This window comes from Zerene cesonia, chromosome 23, assembly GCF_012273895.1.
Source record: "Zerene cesonia ecotype Mississippi chromosome 23, Zerene_cesonia_1.1, whole genome shotgun sequence".
Lineage (NCBI taxonomy): Eukaryota > Metazoa > Arthropoda > Insecta > Lepidoptera > Pieridae > Zerene > Zerene cesonia.
In genome coordinates this window covers 637,060-660,838 of record NC_052124.1, presented here as the reverse complement: position 1 = coordinate 660,838, position 23,779 = coordinate 637,060, and the positions used below count along the sequence as shown (strand labels likewise).

The 23,779-nt window shown below is 33.6% G+C and overlaps 3 protein-coding genes across 4 annotated transcripts; 2 read left to right on the top strand and 1 right to left on the bottom strand.

Moving 5' to 3' along the window:
- Positions 1-342: 342 nt before the first annotated feature.
- LOC119836242 (cyclin-dependent kinase 1) lies at positions 343-6,247 on the bottom strand. Of its 2 annotated transcripts, none has more exons than XM_038361518.1 (8): positions 6,148-6,247; positions 5,808-6,011; positions 5,430-5,574; positions 4,262-4,396; positions 3,248-3,357; positions 2,516-2,629; positions 2,099-2,201; positions 343-1,800 (listed from the first exon to the last, which is right to left on the bottom strand). In XM_038361518.1, exons 2-8 carry the CDS (start codon positions 5,954-5,956, stop codon positions 1,612-1,614), a joined length of 945 nt encoding a protein of 314 aa, XP_038217446.1. In that variant the 5' UTR covers positions 5,957-6,011; positions 6,148-6,247; the 3' UTR covers positions 343-1,611. The 2 variants fall into 2 exon arrangements, with proteins under 2 accessions (XP_038217446.1, XP_038217445.1); XM_038361517.1 differs by having other exon boundaries at positions 6,089-6,238.
- Positions 6,248-6,852: 605 nt separating this feature from the next.
- LOC119836200 (asparagine--tRNA ligase, cytoplasmic) lies at positions 6,853-13,660 on the top strand. The gene is made up of 10 exons (XM_038361463.1): positions 6,853-7,033; positions 7,117-7,464; positions 7,968-8,188; positions 8,381-8,499; positions 9,545-9,718; positions 10,289-10,417; positions 10,978-11,122; positions 11,762-11,866; positions 12,396-12,606; positions 13,011-13,660. Exons 1-10 carry the CDS (start codon positions 7,006-7,008, stop codon positions 13,193-13,195), a joined length of 1,665 nt encoding a protein of 554 aa, XP_038217391.1. The 5' UTR covers positions 6,853-7,005; the 3' UTR covers positions 13,196-13,660.
- A 1,750-nt stretch (positions 13,661-15,410) lies between these two features.
- Positions 15,411-21,811, top strand: LOC119836201 (protein Red). Its single transcript, XM_038361464.1, has 11 exons — positions 15,411-15,808; positions 16,278-16,475; positions 16,617-16,680; positions 17,140-17,214; positions 17,787-17,891; positions 18,269-18,333; positions 19,192-19,435; positions 20,015-20,162; positions 20,663-20,866; positions 20,952-21,118; positions 21,540-21,811. Exons 1-11 carry the CDS (start codon positions 15,663-15,665, stop codon positions 21,615-21,617), a joined length of 1,494 nt encoding a protein of 497 aa, XP_038217392.1. The 5' UTR covers positions 15,411-15,662; the 3' UTR covers positions 21,618-21,811.
- Positions 21,812-23,779: the final 1,968 nt, after the last annotated feature.

Genomic DNA, 23,779 nt, shown 5'->3' with positions numbered 1-23,779 from the left:
ACAAATCAATTTAAACTCAAGCAATTTTTTTTATATTTTAAGTATAATTTCAATTAAAAGTAGAGAAAATAAATGTTCTGCTTTTATTCGATTATTTTTAGCATTTTAATAATATTCATGAAAAAAAGAATCACGAAATATAGTAATAGGTATATAATATAGAATGACCATGAGGATCAGGTAGAACGAACACAGAAATGCAGAGTTGGTTTACACAAATTTTTTGTTTTTGTAACCAAATTTGTCTTAATGAGATTGAAATATATTAATGACCAATTCGTTACTTGTATATTATACTTCTTCACATTCAATTATAGTCATTTATGTTAGTATAAAAAGATAAACACACAGGATACCTAAAATTTAATTTATTTACTAGTACATAGTGTCATCAATTAAAACACAATTGTTGATGTTGCCTCTCTTACATTAAACTTAACAACATCTACATCAGCACAAATATCATTGTAAAATTAAAATTATCAAATTATTTCCATACCAAATCAAATAAAAATAGTGGTCCAGCACTTATACAATTAATTAATATGTTTCATATAAGGTCACAACAAAAAATTTGAATGAATAGAAAGTTGTGTAAAAAAAAAGTTTTTTATACATAAAACTTATAATTAAAAGCCGGGTTTGAACACATTTTCTATTACATAACTTTTGAGTATATAATGCTGTTAGTCGAATCTACTAATTTACTCAAATTTGACTTAATATTTTGCTGTGAGCTTATATGTCGTCGCAGCGAAAACAGAATATCATATATATACATTTGAGACAAACCAAATTTAATGGCATTTTTAATGCTCACTTAAAAAAACCAGTAACATGATACTTGAATTATTTTCATAATTTGTCTATGTTTCATATTTAATTGAAATTTATTAAATGCAGTAAATCAAAAAGCCAACCAAAATTATTAAAGGTGACCATATTGTGAAATTAAAACACATTATTTATCAATACAATAAGAATAGTTTCTGTCTGTCTTAGTCAAAGGAGAGCATCAGATATTATAATTACATTGTGTTGTTATAAATTGTGTTATTTTAAATGAATATTTCAAGCAAACTGTATTTAACCTTTGTCCATAATCTATTTGCCTCATAAAAATGTATAAATATGTAAAAATCTAGTGATATATTCATTATACATTGACAGGATTTCATTAGTGTCATAATGAATAGAGCTGCTTTAACATGCTGTATTTTTATTATTGAATATTTAAAATCTAATGAATCTGTCATCAAATGATATTTTATAAGATGAGTGCTCTTATTCCAAATTTCACTCCATGTATGATACAAGAGTCTAATAAAAAAAAAAAAACATTTCTAAGTAAATTATTGACATATAAAGACGATTGGCTCTCTATTTAATAGCTCCATTCGCTATGACACTACATTAGACAGTATTAATTAAGGCAATATGTAGACAAATAATTTAAATTTTGCCAATGTCATACTTAACAATAGTACCTACCTATCTAAGTTACTTACTCTGTTCCCAAATTCTTACCCACAAACCACTTGCAACCACTAACACGCACAGTACACTATCACATGACACTGTTTCTTTATTCCACTGGCATATAGTGCTCCTTCAAACTGCAGCAACTGGTTCGGTACCAGCTTGCTTCACATAGGCCTCGGTGACCGTGAGGCCGGGCGGTAGTGTCACGTCGCGGAAGTAGCGGTGTCGCTTCGCGTCTCGCGCGGTTACGCGTCTGCACGGGTCGTACACTAGCATCTTTTGGAGTAGATCCATGCCGACTTCGTCGAGGTTTTGTACCTGTAAATAAGTATGATACTTTAATATAGTGATTTGGTAAGTTAAGGTTTATAATGAATAAATCAGAAATTAATTGTTTGGTTAACATTCTCCAATATAATTAATCATTAAAAATAAGCTGTCCCACCCCTTTGGCTTCCCTCCCTGCATAAAACTCCACATCTCATCCTCTAGACATCATTAATACAAATATACTCAATTAATTATACTAAATACCATAATTTACCAATTTTTATACATAACACAAGAAAGATAATTTGTAAAGATATTAAGGTTAAACAAAATAAATGAAACATACATGATTATGAAGATTAAATGTTGTCCAGTTGGGGAAAGTGGGCTTGTAATCGGGCAAAGATGAAACTCCAGGCCAAATTTCTTCTGTTGGAGTTCTCAACATTCTGGAAGAGTACAAGTAAATAAATCTGAAATTTATGTTGATAACTCACTTCTGTAAATAATACTTTACACTAAATTACATAAATAATGTATTTTCATAATTGTTAAGTACCTATCTAAATTTAGCATGAATTTAATGATTTTAACAGTTTATTGTCATTACAATTTTGTAAAATAAAATATTTGTTATTTTATGAGAAACATAATATAATATAAGATTGATTAATGTAATTACTTGAATAGATTTACAGGTGTGGAGTATATGTTATATTTAAGTCCACTTTTTAAGTCACTTAAATACTGAAAACTGGTCTACCTGAAAATACGAAAGAGTTGATCAATCTCCGAGTCACCCTGGAACAATGGTTTCTTGGAAGACATCTCAGAGAAAATACATCCAATGGACCACATGTCAATGGGACAAGAATATCTGAAATTGAAAAATAGTTAAAATTAAATAAATTTCCTTAATGCACACATTCAAACATGAATACATATAAATGTTTGAAATTATTTTATCTAAACAACAATGTTATACAGTGTAATGGATTTTAGTAATATGTATATTTATTAAGGGGACTAAAAAGGGCGATTGATGCATGCACACATTAAGACAATCAACGCACGCTACACGCACACATGCGTACGTACTATGTTCATAAATAACAATATGCTATTATTGAAACTCTATTGCTTGGACCAAAAAATAAATCTTTGTTAAATTAATACTCATTGTCTTTAAAGAATACAAACATAATTAAGCTTTCTTCAATAGATGTTATATCCTATATGGCAATACAGAATACTAGACACTCATTCCGGCCCTACCTGGTTTATCTTGAGTGATAAAAAGTATCCTATCACCCAAGTCAGCTTATACCCTGTCTGTATACCAAAGTTCATCAAAATCCGGTTAGTAGTCTGAGCGTGATTGACGGACAAACATCCAAACAAACAAACTTTTTTATAGAATTAGTGTGATAGTGTGATAATAGGATAGTTTTCATTAAAATCCTCAGTAAAATACTGTATTTAGGGACATCTATACCTCTGTCCACCAAGCAGCACCTCCGGAGCTCTGTACCACAGTGTGACCACCTCGTGGGTGTACACTCGCACGGGCACGCCGAATGTTCGTCCTAGACCGAAGTCCGCCACCTGAAAGGTTAGTCAATAATTTGTAATATTTCATAACAAAATGACTGATTTTATATCACAAAGTCATTAAAAAGATATCTCTCATTAGTAAGTATGATTCAATGTACAAATAAACGCCTAAAGTGACTTTGGGTTTAAACCCAGATGGCAATTATTAGACGGTTTCATAACTTTAGTATATGTTCTGTTTAGCTTACATCTCAGTTAAAATTACAATGAAAAAATTTGTGCTAGTGTCAAATAGGCTATCAGAATTATCATAAGAAAGTTAAAACTTTGTTAAATTTAGTAAATGTCTGCTTTTGTAGGTGTAGGTTTATCCAAGTTATTTGTAAACTCGGCATGAATGTGTAATGAAGTCATCAACATAGGGTAGTATGACACTTAATAAATCATTAACATATAAAGTATTGGTGGCCTGGAAGAAATCTGTCTGTCTGTCTTTATTTCAATGTATACCTAGGTAAAGCTTCAATTTTTAATTGTTTAGAATATAAAAAAATTAATAAATTAACGTAACAGTTGAGTGGAAAAGCAATAATTAAAATATGATATTACAACATCCCAAAGTGAATGTAATATAGCAATTCAGCAAATTTCAAAATCACATTTTATCACCCATTTATGGATTCAAGTGTAACAGTAGCTGTTGCCCGCAACTTCGTCCTCCTGGTTGAAATGAATTTTCATGGTACAAACTTTCACTTCCTTGGAGGAAGCTTTTATCAAAATAAAATAAAAATAAAAAAAAAAATACTTTTTTACACTCACTGTCACCATCTGTATGCCAAATTAGAGCTGAATTGGTTCAGTAGTTTGGGCTGTGTGTTAATTGTTCAGTCAGTCAGTCACCTTTGAGATTTTCATATTAAGATAGACACACAAAGAGAATAACATAACTTACCTTAATGATACCAGTTTTGTCAATGAGCAAATTTTGCGGCTTGAGATCTCGATGCAAGATCCGTCGTTGATGACAATACAGGATAGCGCTGTTAATCTGATATAAATAACTCTTCACTGTGTTTGGATCCATGAACTGTAAAACAAGTAAAAATATATCATTGTTATCATCCATCCATATATCCATCTTACTTGTTGTTTCTGGTGGAAAACATGCCCATTATAAGTTTTTAGATCATAATAGACAGTGGATTAGTAGGTTTATCTATGATACATTGATGATCCAAAACTGGATGCAGTTTTTGTAATTAAATTAAATTTATATAAAAAGTGTTATATAGATAAAGTGGAATTAGTAGTGAATAGGTGCTTTTTATTTAAAATTCTAAAACTTTAAGACCTATAAAGAGGAAATAATACAAAGCATAAGTTATATTATATACAATCTACACATAGATGAATAATTAAATGAAATAAAGTCAAATAATTATTTAAATGTAGGCAATGCACTTGTAACACCTCTAGTGTTTAGAGACAATTGTAACCACTAAACATCAGGTGATTCACCTGCTCCTTTGCTTGCTGTCATAAAAAAAACATTGAATATTTAATGCCTAAAAATATTCCTGTGTATATTTCTATTTTTTCTAAATTTTTTTTTGATAAAATGTCTGTTCAGTCAGTTCAAATACTAAAAAAAAATTGAAAACTTATTCTACATAACATATATCTTCATTGAAAGATATTGTAAGGATAATACAACAACATGTAAAGATCATTATAAAATTTCTATATCTTATAAAAGTGACAACCCTTCCATGTCTTATCTAACGCAAAAAGACTTGGCTAATCTAAAACAATTAATGAAATAGTAATGTAATACATTATCATACAGTTATAAAGTTATAAAGTTAGTTAATGGTGCTTAGCAAATTGGTGTTGTGGTTTAATGTTAAAGCATATTAATTGCATTTATAAAATACTAATATATTATATCAAAAATGTTTCCAATCATTCTTATAGTTAATTTCAGAGAGACCTGTTTGCATATTATTCAGATAATGAAAGTGTCTGTATGTACTATGACTGTTATGTATCTTTATACATGTACATTTATAAATTAATAATGATCAATGGTACAATTGAACGCAAAAGAAAAAAAGACATACTTTGCCTGAACCCAAGGAATCCATGTATTTTTTGAGATCCATGGAGAGGAACTCAAAAATTAAATACAACTTATTCTCCTCCATGAGAACATCTTCCAATTTCACAATATTGGGATGGTTTAATTCTTTTAGTAAAGAAATCTCCCTGTAAAAGATGTATACGTATGAAAAGCTCCTAGTGTTAAAAACACATTATGTTATTATATATTGTAAATTATTAATTATTAAACAATAGTTTAGCTATTAAATTATATTTCGTTTGCATGATTATTATAAAAAAAACGATTGTCAAGTTTCCATACTTTCACATTTAACGTTTAAGGGAAATTAAATTGCTCTCAGACAATTTTAATATTGTACAGATCCAATAACATGTACCTTATAGCCGTTGAGGGTACACCTTCGTCTTCTGATTCTAATCGTATTTTCTTCATAGCCACATACTGTCCTGTTATTTTGTTTTTACCTTTATACACAACACCGTAAGTACCTTCACCGATCTTTTCTATTTTCATGAAATCATCCATCTTATAATGCGGAATTTTGTTACAATCTCAAAATATAACAATGTGAAGGCAAATTCTGCAAAAAACGACAGCGTGTTAGTCATTCGTTCGTTGTGAAATTATTTTAGTCCGCTTATTACTACTTTAACATACGTCAAATACGAGATTATTTCTGTTTAAGAAAAACTAGAGAAAACACATTAATTACAAGCCTTTTGTAAAATTTTACGAAGAAAAGTTACGCGTTTACGGTTTGTTTCTAACGAATTTTAAACGTAAACTTTTCAAAAATCTGACATATTTGTTGACAACAGTCAATTTTAATATTGCCATGATGCCAATAATTGCAGATTATAAATAGAAAAGTAATAATTATTTGTTAGGTGCCCATCTACTCAACAAATAGGCATATGGGATAGCTGTAGTTTGTAAAAATTGCTACTCACGTAAGTTTGTAATTCGATTTTGTGAATAATTTTAGTATTTAAATATACTTAATTAGAAATTAAAACAAACACTTTACAGCGAGCGTGGTCACGGGGAGACCACACTCGCTGTAAAGTGTTCGAAACGTCGGGTTAATAATATAATGAATAAATCGCGTTTAAAATCCGTTGAAAAGTTTTTAATTTCTAAATGTATAATACTCGCGTGAAACCAAACACAAGAAAATACTATACTTAATTAAATATTTATCAAATGATTCAATCTACAGTAGCACATTTTGTACAACCAATATCCGTTGTTTATTCATATGAATTGCCGATACATTTTACGATTGCGCTATGCCAGTTATTAACAACCTAACTTTACAAAGTTGAAAAATAATAATAAATATTCTCTGTAATTTAAAAAAGTAGGATTTGTCAAATGTAAAATGTTAGTTGCCGTTTGTCAACACTCAATTGTCATTTGTCATGTGTCAATAAATTGTACTATGTGGAGGTGCGGCAATTCCAACGTTGAAGTAAAACTGTGTGGTGATCGTACATATTGAACATTATATTTATAAAAATTATAATAAAAATTTACTAGGCTTGCAGCAAGCAGGTCTTGTTTACAATCTCAAAATGCCAGATTTAGAAAAATTATCCTTAGGTAAGTACATTTTATTCTAAGTTAACCTATTTTGCAAACTTATAGACTGAGACAAATTTTTATTGCATTCTATTGATTTTAAGAGGCCATATACACATCGGAAAAAAGGGGTAGCGACGAGACAGGCGATGGATCTGAAGAAAGTCCGTTTAAAAGTATACTGCAGGCTATGCGCCACGCTGGAAAAGAGCCGTTTCCTACGATATATGTAGATTCGAAAGAAGAAGGTAAAACATATGACGTTGCTGCAAAGTCACAATTGAAAAAGATACAAAAAATTTGGGTGAGGGAGAATTACAAAGCTGCAGACAAAGCTAAAGCCGAAGAGGAAAGTAATGACAAAAGGCAACAAAATCTTGAAGAAGCTAAAAAAATTGTCATCAAACAAGATGCAAGCCTTCCTGAAGCTGTTACTGTCAGAATAAATGCAAGTAAGTACATTCATTTCATAAATTTTTACATGCACATGTGTGCACACTTTAGAAGTCTATTTAATGATGTCACAAGCTTTTATTCTTGCATCATTATAGAGCTAACAAATTGCTGTATTGCAATAATTGTTATCAATACCTAACTATTATATACTATATTAAATAGAAGTCTGTTTAGTAGTCACATTGCATAATAAAATTATTATGGATGTTGACTTAATAATACATAATATGTTTTAATAGTACTAAGTTAACATTTCCTTTCTGTTTATTTGTTTGTTTAGGGAAGTAAATAGGGAATAAATTTAACCAAAAAATAGTCATTTTTAATAAGCGTTTTATAATGAACAGTAACTGTAAGTATGAACAATGAATCATCTCATCAATATCAATACCAATGTACCAATAAAGTTATAAGGAGTCAAAAAACTTTGTTGTATGTACTTTGTTGTATCTCGTTAAAAAAATTATAGAAATAAACATTATAAAAATAAAATTTGCAGCAAAAGATTATCGAGGAAAGAGAATTTGTGTCAAAGGGTGGGTACACAGATTGAGAAGGCAAGGGAAGGCCCTCACTTTCCTCACCCTCCGCGATGGCACGGGCTACTTGCAGTGTGTGTTGCATGGGGTCCTCTGTCAGACTTATAATGCTCTGGTATTGTCAACTGAGTCATCAGTTGTTTTGTATGGGTCTTTGGAAGCAGTGCCTGAGGGTAAAACTGTGAGTAAATTTTAACTAATATTAAGAATTACATAGCTATGATAGAATTAATACACTAGAACATATGATGTCTAATTTTCATAAAATAAGACTAACTCTACTAAAATCATAGTCTCAAGTAAATTTGTTTATCCAATGTAATATATGCATTCATAGTTCTTTTATTTAAATATATTCTTTCTATTGTTCTAGGCACCAGGAGGTCATGAGTTGACAGTAGACTACTGGGAGCTAATTGGTCTCGCCCCACCCGGTGGAGCCGATGCTATTCTCAATGAGGAAGCACATCCAGATGTTCAGTTGGATAACAGGTGATTGTGCCTTTTCTTTAAAATTTGTCCAGTGTTTTAGCATGCATTTGATGGTGGAACGGAAAGTAGGTGACAAAAAAATACTTTCTAAAAATGAATGGAAAAATGGCTATTCTTAAGTGTAAAAAATTGTTATCTATATATATAAAATTCTCGTGTCACAGTTTTCGTTGCCATACTCCTCCGAAACGGCTCGACCGATTCCTCTGAAATTTGGTAAGCATATTGGGTAGGTCTGAGAATCGGCTAACATCTATTTTTTATCCCGATATTCCTACGGGATACGGACTTACGCGGGTGAAACCGCGGGGCGCAGCTAGTAGTGATATAAAATGTTTCCTCAGAAACGATAAACGTCATATTATTTTGAAGGTTATTTAGTAACAGTTGTTCAAATATAGTACCTACACATTTTATTTGTTATGGAAATTGATGAATGGACATATGGATGAAAAAATCGATCTACTAACGTTTTTTTTTAATAACTCCCATATACTTAAGTATACAAACAAAACATAAAAAAATATATTTTTGTTTAACAAATAACTTATCCATGTTCAAATTATCAGAACTAGACTAATTTAACATGCGACCACATAGGAGGCACCAGCTATCACCAGCTTTCAAATAAATAAAGAATTATTAAGATTGGTTAACCCAGTAAAAAGTTATAAGGTAACAAACACAAAGAAAGAATTGATGTTTCATAATATGTTAAACGCATCGAAATTTTTTTTGTGCTTCATGATGTGGTGGTACTTTCCACGAGTTGTATATTTTCCAATAATAATATATATAAAACACAAACCTGACTTACTGATCTATCAACGCACAGCCGCACTACTGGATCGATTGGGCTGAAACTTGCCATGCGATAAGAAAAGATTTTTATAAATTCTACCTCCTTCTTCCCTCCCTCTTGGGGAGCCAAAAGAGGCTAAAATAGGTGATGAAAGTTTTTACCATTACCGTGAATCATTTATTTCGAGCACGCGGGCGAAACTGCGCGTAACGGGTGCTTGTTAAATACATAATTTTAACACAGGCACATAATGATCCGCGGCGAGAACACGTCAAAGGTTCTGCGCGCGCGCGCCGCGGTGACGCGCGCGTTCCGCGAGCACTTCGCGGCGCGCGGCTACACCGAGGTGACGCCGCCCACGCTCGTGCAGACGCAGTGCGAGGGCGGCAGCACGCTCTTCAAGTTCAGCTATTTTGGGTGAGTGGGGGTGGGATGCTGTAGGTGAAGAATATTCGAGGAACGAATATTCGAAATTCTAAAGAATATTCGATATTCCAAAGAATATTCGAAATTAGACAAAATATTCGAAAATAAGTATTAACATAAGACTAAAGTGATAACAACTTACGTTAATCTCACCGTATGCCAGTTAGCTACCGCTAACCGCTTTGCCTTCCGAAAAGAAGGTATACCCACTTCCAAAAAAAAGTCGTAGTAGTTCACTTGGTGTGAAAAAATGTGAACAATCAAATCTAACTCAATGAATGTTGCATTTTTTAACGAAAAAAGAGTGACAACATTTCAACAGTTTCATGAACAATATTGATCTGTTGCTCAATAAATTTTTACCATATGGGATTATTGACGTGTAGATTTAAAATAATCATGATTATTATGTCAATTCGGTTTATCATGCTCAATGTATGGAAACATATACAAATACTTGCTGCATATGGTGTGCAAATGAGATTGAAATCAGTTATCTTAATTTATATATGTATATTAAGATATTAAGAAATATTAAAATCAAAACGTATTGACTTTCAGCGAACAAGCTTATCTGACACAAAGTTCGCAGCTATACCTGGAGACGTGTTTGGCGACGCTCGGCGACGTGTACTGCATCGCACAGTCGTACCGAGCCGAGCAGTCTCGCACTAGGCGCCATCTGGCCGAGTAAGTATTATATCCTACTATCCTATAATAAGGCGAAAGTTTGTAAGTATGGATGGATGAATGGATGTATGGATGTTTATCGCTGAAACGATAAATGGATGGTTATATCGATGTTAGTTACTGAAACGATGGATGGATGGATGTACGGATGTTTGTTACAAAAACAGCTTATCGTATCTGTATGACATTCGGTACAGAAAAAAATTACAATCCAGATTAGTATATAGGCTGTTCTTTACTTAGATATTACGCGAGTGACGCCGCGGGATACAGCTAGTTTTTGTGTAAATTGACATATTTTTTCACACTTCATAAATATAGGACCGGTCCATGTGCTTTTTGTGCCTTCCCAGTCTGTACCCGTCGTCAATCCTTTCTTTATCCCATTTTTTTATTAAAGCTGGCAACACATTTGCAAAAACATTCTGATCGTGTTCATGGCCTGTTAATGAAAACTTCACTTTAAATAAGTTACTACTGCCTAACTACCGAGGCTCATACTAAAGAAAAAACATATAAATCAACTGCATATGCTAAAAAAAAAAGCTATTGTCCTACAGGTACAGCCATGTGGAAGCCGAGTTCCCGTTCATCACGTTCGAGGATCTGCTGGACAGGATCGAGGATCTGGTGGTGGATGTGGTGGATAGAGTGCTCGCCTCGCCCGAGGGGCAGCTGGTGTACGAACTGAACCCTGACTTCAAGGTGAGGGTTTTGGGGTGTGAAATGTGAATATAAATCTGTGTCGGTTTCTTTGTCTTACATTGTATTTTACTGTCGTGTATTTTCAGCTTTAAAACAAATTCTAGGCTTGAAGAAGATAATAGAGGAAAATAATTCCCTTCGTTTTCGTCCCATTGCTCAATGGGAAAAAAACTACCAACTTGGGTGAAATGAGCAGTCTAGATTAAGAAATCTTTTTTTATCATCGTTCCCAAAACGACGAAGACGACGGAGGAGCTTACTTGGTGTTTCATAGTTTGAATATTTGGTTTTGCTAGTAAACAATGTCGCCCATTTTGGGAAAGCCAAAATTAACATGATAATCTATTTAGAAATTAAAAACTTTTTAACGGATTTTAAACGCGATTTATTCATTATATTATTAATCCGACGTTTCGAACACTTTACAGCGAGCGTGGTCACGGGGAGACCCCAATGTCTCCCCGTGACCACGCTCGCTAATATAATGAATAAATCGCGTTTAAAATCCGTAAAAAAGTTTTTAATTTCTAAATGTATAATTCTCGCGTAAAATGAAACACAAGAAAATACTATAATAATCTATGTTAGAGATATAGTAGAATAGAATTTTACAGTAAATGTAATTATATTCATTTGCAGAAACCAACTAAGCCGTTTAAGCGTATGGCCTACACAGAAGCTTTGGATTATCTGAAAGAAAACAACATCACTAAGGAAGATGGATCTTTCTACGAGTTTGGAGATGTAATGCTTTCAATATATTTCAATCAATATTGTTTAATCTGTAATGTATGGAAACTAAAATTTTTAATTGAGTTTCTTTCTGAAGTAGAATTCAAAGAAGTCTTAAATTATATGTTGGTGGGAATAAACCGAAACCGTTAAGGACGCATGTTCAAATCCCGCCAAAAGATCGATTTTGTTATTTAAGGGACAATGCTTAAGCCCTAATTAAATAGAAAGTTATGTACATGGAAGTCACAAAAAGATGGGTGTAACATTATAATATATTTTATGTTTTTTATTATATAGCTATATAATATAGATTCCTTTAGAAGTCAAAGACTGAACACAATTAATTATAATATTCATCACAATGTTCAAACACTCTGATGACACATGGTCTTTGGTCATGGGGAGACAAATTTTGTGACTGTTAAGACATTTAACATCAGTCTCCTGTTTAATTTATATAATAGTAGAACAATTTATTACACCCGATAATATGTGTAGCATAATTTAATTATACTATAATCAATATTAAATATGCCAGGACATACCCGAAATGCCGGAACGCAAGATGACTGACGCGATCGGCGAACCGATCCTGCTCTGCAAGTTTCCGGCGGAAATTAAATCGTTCTACATGCCGCGGTGCGAGGACGACAAGCGGTTGACGGAGTCCGTCGATGTCCTGATGCCGGGGGTGGGGGAGATCGTGGGCGGCTCCATGAGGATATGGGACTATGAGCAGCTGATGGAAGGTGGGTAAAAACTATTTAAGGGGACCTGGTGGGCGGAGCGTGCGGACCACTCATATTTATATAGATATGAAAACGGACGTATGTCGTATTGCGTAACTAAAATGATAGATGTTTAGTGTTTACTCTGTAGGGCTTATACTATTAAGTGCAAGTATCATTGGTTTGGAGCAGGGTATTTATAAAGAAAGTCTATGTCAATCTAGAAAGATTATTTAACTTTTTATTTAGATATATTTCTTTTTGTTTGAGTTCTGTTTGCGTGGATATATCTTTATACAAATAAATGATTAAATTGGTTCATTGGAAATTAATACATATCATATAGAAATATGAAATGAGAATAATTGAATATTGTGTCCATAATCATATCCCATTATATCAGTTTGTTTCGTTTGCGTTTTTAGGTTACAAACGCGAGGGTATCGACCCAGCCCCGTACTACTGGTACACGGACCAGCGTCGCTTCGGCGCTGTGCCCCACGGTGGGTACGGGCTCGGGCTGGAACGGTTCCTGTGCTGGCTGCTAGCCCGCTACCACATCCGCGACGTGTGCCTTTACCCACGCTTCTTGGAGCGATGCACACCTTGAATAAAAAAAATATATAACAAATAAATAAATCAAAATTGTTTATGCCTGTTCACTTGCAAAGCTTATCATCGTCAATCAATAGTTCCAAAATAAAAATTGTGTTCGGAGTTTCTTTATCGATATTTTTGTTGATCGTGTATACGCAGCTTAATCTATCTGTCAGCTGTCAATGTCAAACGAATTTCTACATTTCCGGGTTTAATTCATCTTTATTCTATGTTGATAATGGTAGAATTCAAAATTAGTGAGAAATATTTTGGGTATTATACTTTATAAATATGGAGTGAATGAATTAAACAATAGACGATGAGTATGAATAGACTGAAAAGGTTTTACATTACTCTATAGTCCCGATCTGATTAATGCTGCAGCAATTCTGAGATGTTAATTAAGAATTAATCTCATAGAATATTTAATAAATGGGATTAGATTTTGCGATATTCTTCATTGTTAGTATGAAAAGTACAATCAATCAATGTATGTATTTTATGTTTTTAAGAAAATTTGCATTATTTCATGCATTTATTTATTAAACGCCCTCTAAAGACTTAAGTTAAAAAATTTGTGTAAGCTTCAAGGGTTCTTTTATTTTTAATAAACAGTTTGTTTTATACTGCGTTTTATTTAAGCGACTGAATACCCTATAAACTTATTTATGTCAATTTTGTAACTGTATGTTATACGCAAGGTATTTCAATCTCAAGGTAACTGCCGAAAATAAATTACGAATTTTTCCCTAACCTTACATACACATTAAAAAAATATACGGTGGAATTGAACCGTTTTTTTAAGTCAGTTAAACACAGTAGGTATCTAGGTATATATTTAAGGTGACTGTGAAGTATAAATATAGATAATAAATAGTTTTCATTTCATATATTATCTGTTGTCACTTTGATTCTTTGACACTTGTACGATTGCATTGCGCCATTATTCATTGTTCAATAAAACCGCTCATCATATTTTCTCGGACCTTTTATTTAACAATTACTACGTTACATTGCCGTTTCGTTGACATAATAATGCTAACAAAACATGTTTGAAAAAAAGGAGGCGGTTTTAAATTCCAGTGTCTTTTTTTGTGTGAGGGTACAATCATAACTTTCCACGGCGTGAAACGATTTTTATGATTCTTTTTTTATTTGAATGCCTGCAATGTGTCTCATTTAAATTTGGGGTAGTTCTGAGAATTTGAAGGTGATTTAGTTTATTGTAAAAAAATATTCATATTTATTGCACCATGGCATGTATCAAACGTAACAAATGATTTTTTTTTTTTTATGTTACAGTCGGCAATGGAGCTGGTGTGACGCCTGATGGTAAGCGGTACCAACGCCCATGAACATTTGGAGAGGCATAAGGTCCATTGCAGACCTTACGCCTCTACAAATGGATTGCCGGCTTCTTGGGAATAGATTAAGAAAGGATTGGCGATAGGAATAAAGGAAAGGAATGGGAAGGGTAAGGAAAAGGATATGGGCCTCCGGCTCCCCCACTCACCGAACGAAACACAGCAGAATGCTATTTCACGCCGATCTTCTGAGGGGGTGTGGTACTTCCCCGGTGCGAGCTGGCCCAATTCGTGCCGAAACGTGCTCGACTACCACATATAAAATGATTATTGTAAGGCTGCTGTTGTGTTGTGCGTGTGTTATTGTTGATAGGTTAACAAAATATAATATATTTATAGAATTACAATCAATATTAATATTTAATACGATAAAATATCGTATCCCATAATGCCTAATGTACATCACTAGGTTAAAGTGAAGAAAAAATGGCCGTCGATAGCCGCGTATGAACCTCGTCCGCCCCGCGTACTTTGAATCCACCTTTGGTTGAAAAAGGTTAAAAAACACGGTATAAGAAAACATTTCAATTTAAATACTAATAGAAGAGAGGTTTCCGCAACAAAGCATAACATGTATAACATTTGCACATACAATTAGCAATACCACAGATTATTAAATAGTTACGTATACACCGGACTTATGGAACAGGGTGGGACCGAGGAGCAGTCGCGTTAACCGGAGTTCAACTTTGCATATAAATATAATATATTATAAAGTTTGTGTAATCGGCCGAATAAAATTTTAGAAATGAAAAAAATTATATTTTCTCTTTTGAGTGATTTGAAGTCGTTGAAATTTTTGTTAAAAAATATTTATGAGTCTGTATATTTTTGACACAAACATAATTGGTACTTATTCTGTGAATGAAACTAAATGTCAGGTAATGTTTATGGTTTCTGTACTTATTTGAGTTTTAGTATTTTGATTTGAGATATATAGTATTGTTGCATTTGGGAGAAATTGATAGATTTTAAGTTAATTTGTTCATACTTTCGTATAATCAATGAATGTCGACGTGGCCTCTAATAAAAATCATCGTATGTAAACTGTCGCATATCTAAAGGTTACTAAAAAACACATTTACTGGTGTTCTGAATAATCTAAACCTATCAAAGATGGATGAACATAGAAGTGTAGAGGATACGCCGGCGTCTCAAAGGCTTACCAATGAAGACTTTAGGAAGCTGCTTATGACGCCGAGATCGACACCATCTGGGGCTCACCCAGCTGGTTCGATACGAGAAGCAATGGCAAATGCTGGGTAAGAATGTATTCATTATAAACAATACCTATATGTGAACTTATTTAGCTCCGTTAGGCGGAATATTAGCCTCCACAGGTTATGGATTGGATCATAAAATAAATTTAAGTTCATGAAAACATTATAATAAGTACTACTAAGTGTATTTTGTTTAATGAAATAATTTCAAGTCAAATGATTTTATTATAAACTAGCTGCGCCCCGCGGTTTCACCCGCGTAAGTCCGTATCCCGTAAGAATATCGGGATTAAAAGTTGCCTGTATGTTATTCCAGTTGTACAACTATCTACATACCAAATTTCATTGCAATCGGTTCAGTAGTTTTTGTGCGAAAGAGTAACAAACACACACATTTACTCTTATAAACTTTCAAATTTATAATTTTAGTAGGATAGGATAGGATTAGTAGGATAATCATATAGTGTTAACATGTACGATTTAAATAACAGTATTTTTTGTCAAATTACAGTTCAATGCCACCCCCAGCGGAGAATAAAAGTGAGTTGCGGAGGAAGAAGAAATCTTATTATGCCGCTTTAAAAAAGCAAGAGGATAATAAACTAGCAGAATTGGCAGAAAAGTACAGAGACAGGGCTAGGGAACGGCGGGACGGTTTGCAGGATGTTAATCCCTTGGATCCAACAAGTAACACTAGCAGTGCTTATAGGTGAATAAGTGATATTCATTAGAGAATTCCATAATATATATGATTGCTTCATTGCTGATTTATATGGCACTGCCCACGATACCACTTTTTGCTGTACTATTTACTTATTCTAGTAAAAATCCATTATAATTTATTTTCCAGAGCTGTTGCACCAGATGCGAAATCTGGAATGGATGCAAAAGAAAGGAGAAGACAAATGATCCAGGTATAGTCAATAAAAAAGCCTTTATTGATATCTTTGAAGTTTAAAACTTTCTGCTGCTTCACAAACAACATTGATAGAATAATAGTAGACAATAAATTTAGCATCTACTGTTGTGTTCGTCATAAAATAAGTTAATCATTTTATTATGATTTTTCAGATATAAATCTAATTTATTTAAAGCCATAAAAAATAATCATAATAATTTTCTTTATTACTTGTTAGACCACTTAGCGAATCAAAATGTTTTTATAAGATGTTAAATGTTTATGGTATAATTAACAAATCTGAAATAATAAAATAATAGTAATGTAAAAATAAAATAACTTTTTTATATCAAATATTTTTTTTTTCACTAGCTTTAATTAGTCATAATATTTACAGATGTATCTTCATGTATATATCTTAAATTTCCCGAAAAATATGTATATACTTAATAAAAAAATATATATATAATTACAGGAATCTAAATATCTTGGTGGTGACATGGAGCACACTCACTTGGTGAAAGGTCTTGATTATGCTCTGTTGCAAAAGGTAAGTAATTCCATTCCGACATAAACCAGGGCTCTTTGCCCAAAGGCCTCTGTTAATATAAGCGCTTGACGCCAAGCTGAGAAAACATTGTTACTATTTAACATTATTATTACTAGCCCGAATTATTATGCGTTAAAGCGTTCTCCACCTTAAGTAAATGTCATTAGTTACCATGATGATAATCTTTGGTTTGCTTGACGGGTGATGTTATGGGAATCAAGCGTCTCACTAATTTACAGTCCTACTTGAAGTGGTTTGACTATTTTTGTTATTATTATTAAACTTCACCTCAGGAAAGAGTACTTTTGAAAATTATTTCAATAATTTACCACATAACTTGTTCTCTTGTATTCTGTCTCATTAAGAAGGATGTTATGAATTCCAAATCTTTTTTTTCTCATAACTCTTTAACGGGTGAAGTGATTTTTTTTTCTTTTTTTATTTGCTACCATATAGTCCCATTTTAATTTGGTCTAGTTTTGACAATTTGAATGTGGTTTGGTTTTTTGTTAAAAAATAACAATTTCATTATGAGTTCATATGAATAAAATGTGGAAATTGATTTTAAATAGGTGCGTTCTGAAATTCAAACGCGAGAACAGGAACAGGAAGCGGAAATGGAGAGATTAGTCACAGCCCCTGTTGAAGAAGTCAAGGAGAAAAAGGAAGTACCCGTGGTATGTATTCTTATTTTATGTGTGTGTATATAAGGTTTACGATAAGTATATAAATAAGTTTTTCAAAAATATGTGTGTGTCCATTTGTATATCTTTTTCATATTAATTTAACACTCGCAGCTTTTCCCGCGTAGTCAAACGAAAATCCGCATATTTCCCATTCCCGTGGGAATTCCAGGATGAAAATACTAATACTTTTCTTCGATCTCAAACTCTTTGTACCGACTTTCATCCAAAACGGTTCAGTGTTTTAGGCGTTAGGAAGAGACAGATAGTTATTTTGATATTTATAATATTAGTAAGGAGTCCACATTAACAATATGTTACGGAAACGTTTTGCTTTGGGTATATATTATTTTAAATGTGCTTCGTTTCAGGAGGAAGAGATGCAATTTGAGATACCAATGGCCAAAAATATCTACAACATGATTTTGGAACAGAAGTATGTATCTAGCATGGTTCACTGAATATTATGTATTCTTCCACCATTATTTAATATTTGTAGTGCAGAGGTGTTCAGTTTAAATGTATGTGAAATACGCTTGTGATGCTTCAAGCTTAGGCATTCAGTAATCTTGCACTATAACACTGTAGGCTGCTGTAGTCATAGATTATATGTGATGAGTTTCATAATTTTTATACCTTACGGTATCCGAACCCGCGTCAAAACATATCTACCGTCGAATACAGACATCTTTCTATGTAAAATATTCAGATCAAGCTATTACAAGCAATATAGCATTTTTAAAGTAATGATTATGCAAGGTTTCGAATGTCAGGTTAGTACAACACTCAAACTCAAGCATGTATTTATTCAATTAGACTTCTTGTACTTTCGAATCGTCATTTTATACAGTTTTAACATTTACCACTGGTAAATCGGAACCGATACATAAATCATTAAGAAGTACTTAGATTAGTACCCACATTGTTTAATTACCAATTTCAATACTTACCACTAAACCCTAATGGATAAGGTCCGAAAAAGCTGACCCTTTTTTATAAATCCTCACATTTATTAACTTATCTCAGTACATCTATGGATATATTGGCAAAATCTTACGATTTACGAATAAACGGGCTGTTACAGTGACATACTTCCTCTGTGTGTGTGTTTGTTAATTACTTGTTAGTTACTGAACTCCCAATCGTCAGGATTGATTTAAATAGAAAAAAAAACTTCAAATGGATTAGATTTACCATTCGATCGCGAAAACAGCGCACAAAAGTCAGTTACAACTTAAAAACCTTGCCATATCGAATAAGTAGATATACAAATAACATCAATCCAATGTTGCAGATCGAAAAAGGTCACCAGGAATGAGTTATTCGCCCCCGGCCGTATGGCGTACGTGGTGGAGCTGGACGAGGAGGGGACAATAGACAGCGACATACCGACAACGCTCACCCGGAGCAAGGCGGATGTTCCAGAACTAGACGAGAGGAGCTCAGCGTCGGCTGCGAACGACGTCGTGATCGATAAACTCGCGCAAATATTCTCTTACTTGAGACACGGCAGACATAGGAAGCTGAAGAAGATGAAAGTGAGCAAGCACACTTTGCGTTTATTCGTTAGCATGTGGGAGTCGAGCAGGATTCGGTCAGCTCGCACCGGGGATGTGCCACACCCCCATCGCTGTGAAATAGTAGCAGGCTTACTGTGTTTCGTTCAGTGAGTGGGGGAGCCGGAGGCCCATATCCTTTTCCTTTACCTTCCCAATCCTTCCCTTTATTCCTCTCGTTAATCCTTATTATTGCGCTTACGACCAGGTGACGCATCAGCTCCATTGTCGACGATGATATAAAAAAAAAGTATTTGTGGAGAAATCACTTGACAATCGTTGCCGTTGATCAAGATCAAGGATTCATTGATTTTTTTTAAGTTTTTTTGGTGTCTTGTGATATTTCAAACGTTAATAATTGAAGATTTTTTTCTTGTGATATGATACTCAGTTTAAGGATATCAAAAGAATGACGTTCTTAATGCGACTGATTTTTTTTTTAAACTTGTAAAGCTGGCGCATCCTCTAATTATAGATTTTTTTTTAATAATCTTTGGACTTATTTTATTAGCATACTAAATTATAATAAAGATAATGTTATTTCTCTTTAATTAAAAATAGGAAAAGGGCGGTGAAAAAGGTCGTAACGATGATTCAATATATGGCGATATTGGTGACTACGTAGCCGGGGACAGGAGAAGTGACCGTCGCGAGGATAGACCGAGGTCGAGCTATTTCGATAAGCCTGTCGAGACTGAGAAGGAAGAAGGTAAATTATAATGTAACTTTAATATTATTCTTTTCATTCATTTATTCACTTATTGATTAATTCATTCATTTTCAAGAACACACCATTTATCCTTTCGCGTCCTGTTAATTTAATTAAATTCCGTTTGATTCAATTAAGTTGATATTGTATTACATTTAATTGTTTTAGTCAGTAATAATAAATACTTTCTTTGTATTCTTTTTTATTCTTTCAAATTTATATGTTGCTGTGTTCATTTACCAAGGAGGTTGAAATGCAATACTATTCATGGGTGATGGAATTCCATAGAATGACTTCTTAAGAATCACAATAAGTTATGTGGCACCATTATTGTTTCCAATGAGAAATTTTCTATAATGGATGTGATTTTAAGTGAGCAACTACAGTGCTATATAATTCCATTGTACAGTAGTATGTTGACGATTCAGTAGCGCTTCTAAAACAAATCTGGTTGAATTAATAAATCAAGGTTTTAATGTAATTTATGTCTCCGTTTCCAGGGCCGGGGCCGGTGGGGCGGAGGCCCGGCACGGTGGAGGAGCGCGACAAGCGGTCCGCGGCGCTGCTGTCGCGCCTCGCGGCGGAGCCCGAGGGCTACGCGGAGTGCTATCCGGGGCTGAGGGAGATGGACGACGCGATCGATGACTCGGATGACGAGGTGGACTACTCCAAGATGGACGCGGGGAACAAGAAAGGGCCTATCGGTAAGTATTGCGTACTAAGTAGTGTGGGGAATTAAAGTTTAAGATGAATGATCATATTATCTTTTCATTCATTCATCATTCGCAGGTCGTTGGGACTTCGACACGCAAGAAGAGTACTCGGCGTACATGAGCAGCAAGGAGGCTCTGCCGAAGGCCGCGTTCCAGTACGGGGTGAAAACTCAAGACGGAAGGAAGACGAGAAAGACCAAGGACAAGAGCGAGAAGGCGGAGCTCGATAGGGAGTGGCAACAAGTGAGTATTGTTTATGGCAACGTATTCTGTTGTTTATAGTAAGTCCATAAACAACAGAATACGTTGCCATAATGCCATTTTGCCATATCTTTTATCGGGTGACAGCCACATCCCATTCAAGTTGTGTCTCCTTGACAGAAAGTAGCATATTCGTATTCCTTCCATTTCCGTTCTAAATTACATCTAAATCGATTTAGTGGTAATGGCTTCACGAAAAAGACAGTGGAAGTTACTTAGTAAGCATTCTTTATATAATATATTGTTTATGGTTCTTAAAAATTTAATAGACAATCGAGGGAGTTTCTATAATCTCTCTTCTTTCCCTTCTGTTTTTTGTCGATGAATTCTCGATATATCTTATTGTTCTATTTAAGATTTGACTAGTGGTTTTTTTGTTTTTAATATTTGATATTTTTTACAGATTCAAAATATAATCCAAAAACGAAAAGCGCCGCAATACACTTCAGATGAGCCCGGATACAAAACGCCTAAATATTAAGAAAAGGGTTTTAATAAATGCTGTAATACTTTACTACTTTTATTATTTATGTATCTGAAGTGTTTTAAATACATAAGGACACCTTTTAACACTAAACATTAAGTTGTAACAACCTTGATATAGTACATATAAGTTGTTAAATAATTAATTTACGAAATTTTTTGTGTTAATATAAGATGTAAATAAAAATTGAATGCATTGATTATTTTAACTCCTAAGTGCACCAAAAGTTTCTATGAAAATATTACGGCGTGATACTAAATGACGACTCATTCGAGTATCGTGGATACTTGATGGATTTTGTACATTCGATGATGAAAAGAATAAAAGATTATATGTTTTTTCGGGTGGGGATATAGTAAAGTGTTTATAGTCTTTCAAGAAAGGCTGAATCCGAAACATTAGTATTTGGATTACAAATGCCATGTCAAATTTAAATCTTATCAGATCGATATCCGTATCTCAAAGCTTCTCTAAAATCAAAGGTATGTTTCTCTAACGAAATACGTTGTGGGAATGGCCTGGAAGAAGATCTAGAAAAAAGTTCATTTGACATATTATGGAGGAAGGTATAAGTCGACCATACAAATTATCACGTCCAAAAGACTGATGTTACGAGATAGCAGAAGCCCGTAATGCTCATTGAAGAATAACGTCACTGGCTATGACTACTTTATAACTATTTCGATGCTTTGGCTTGTCAGAATTGTTCGGAATACATACTACATATGTTATTGTAGTAATATTCAAAAAATAATTAATAAACATGGTAAAAATAAAAACACTTCAACTGAATTCTCTCACTTCCTATATAGAGCATAGGTGAAGAAATTATTTAATCCTGTCATGGCACCGATCCTTTATATATGTACAAAGTTTGAATCAAATTTGTCCATTTAACCGTACAATACACAGCTATACATGTAATAATATATAAAAATAATATAAACCAACGCTCTCTAGGTTGCCTAGACGTTATTGTTTTTGTACCTTTTACTATTTTATATTTCGGTTGCCTTTTGATCGATCGCCGACTCTGCCTGGAACTGGAATCTATTTCAAGATGCAATGTTAGCTGCTGCGCTCAAGTAACTCCTACATCTTTCTCTTAGGCACACTTAGGCTGATTTTAATGTGTTGCGGAAGAATTATAACCAGCTCCCGTGGTCCTTTCACTAAAGCGGCTCGACGGAACACCGTGTGGTTTTGGTCGGTAGGAATCGGACATAGCCCGTGGCTCCTTCCCCGGGGAGCGTGGGTATCTATGCAAGATTGCCCTGCTAAAAAAATGCTGTTATTAGTGTCACACTGATTGCACGCTGACCGTCGGTGCGGACAACCGAAATGTGTGAACGCCGATACCTACGCGTTATTCTAAAACGCTTCATAAAGGTCCTTACGTTGCGGCTGTAAGTGCAGTCGGTTACCGTAAACCTAAAAGCCATTAGAAGTTATATTTATAATAAGTTACATTTCTATTTTTTCAGCGTTAGCGTTTTATTATATTAGCGTCTGGCATCGGCTCTGCCATCAAAACGTTTTTTTGTTATTTTCGTATTTTTATTTCAAATCTAACTGACTAAATTTCTTTAAAATCTGTTCATCCGTTCTTAAGCCTTAAGTGGTGAAAATTACACAACCGTATATGTATAATATATACCTCGACTCTTTACAAGGAGCATGGTCATATGGTTTCAATGATTATTTTGAAAATGTTAACCGACACTTAATTATTTTTTGTACTACAATATGCTTAGTGATGATATCTTATTATTTATTCACTCGCTTTAAGCTCTTCTAAAAACATAAGTATGCGTGATAAATTGAATCATAATCGGTTTAGCCGTTTTTGTGTGTAGATTGAGTTTACAAATATCGAAATATACCCGCATTTATGACTATAAAAACTCTAGGTAAGATTTTGAGTGTTTTCAAACAACTTCAAAAAAGGAGTTTATCGATTCGACTGTTTTTTTTGACTTTCATAACTTTCGACAGGGTCTTGCCGGTCAGATGCCGAACTTCATGATTCTTTTTTTATTTATAGGGCTGGTGCATCTCGTATGTTCCTATTTTAAGGTTTAGTTTTTTTCAATTTGAAACTTAGTTCTCTTTCTTTCTAAACTTATTTTTTTCCATTAACCGATGTGTTTAATGATTTA

What these genes read in the sequence shown, in the direction of transcription:
- LOC119836242 (XM_038361518.1), bottom strand. Translation starts at nt 5,956, where the DNA reads ATGGATGATTTCATGAAAATAGAAAAGATCGGTGAAGGTACTTACGGT. An exon ending in ATTCCTTGGGTTCAGGCAAA is followed by an intron (nt 4,397 to 5,429) that starts GTATGTCTTTTT and finishes CTTGTTTTACAG; the next exon opens with TTCATGGATCCAAACACAGT. An exon ending in ACAAAACTGGTATCATTAAG is followed by an intron (nt 3,358 to 4,261) that starts GTAAGTTATGTT and finishes CTAACCTTTCAG; the next exon opens with GTGGCGGACTTCGGTCTAGG.
- LOC119836200 (XM_038361463.1), top strand. Translation starts at nt 7,006, where the DNA reads ATGCCAGATTTAGAAAAATTATCCTTAG. An exon ending in AACTGAACCCTGACTTCAAG is followed by an intron (nt 11,123 to 11,761) that starts GTGAGGGTTTTG and finishes ATTCATTTGCAG; the next exon opens with AAACCAACTAAGCCGTTTAA. An exon ending in CTTTCTACGAGTTTGGAGAT is followed by an intron (nt 11,867 to 12,395) that starts GTAATGCTTTCA and finishes TAAATATGCCAG; the next exon opens with GACATACCCGAAATGCCGGA.
- LOC119836201 (XM_038361464.1), top strand. Translation starts at nt 15,663, where the DNA reads ATGGATGAACATAGAAGTGTAGAGGATACGCCGGCGTCTCAAAGGCTT. An exon ending in GAAGCAATGGCAAATGCTGG is followed by an intron (nt 15,809 to 16,277) that starts GTAAGAATGTAT and finishes GTCAAATTACAG; the next exon opens with TTCAATGCCACCCCCAGCGG. An exon ending in CGAGACTGAGAAGGAAGAAG is followed by an intron (nt 20,163 to 20,662) that starts GTAAATTATAAT and finishes CTCCGTTTCCAG; the next exon opens with GGCCGGGGCCGGTGGGGCGG.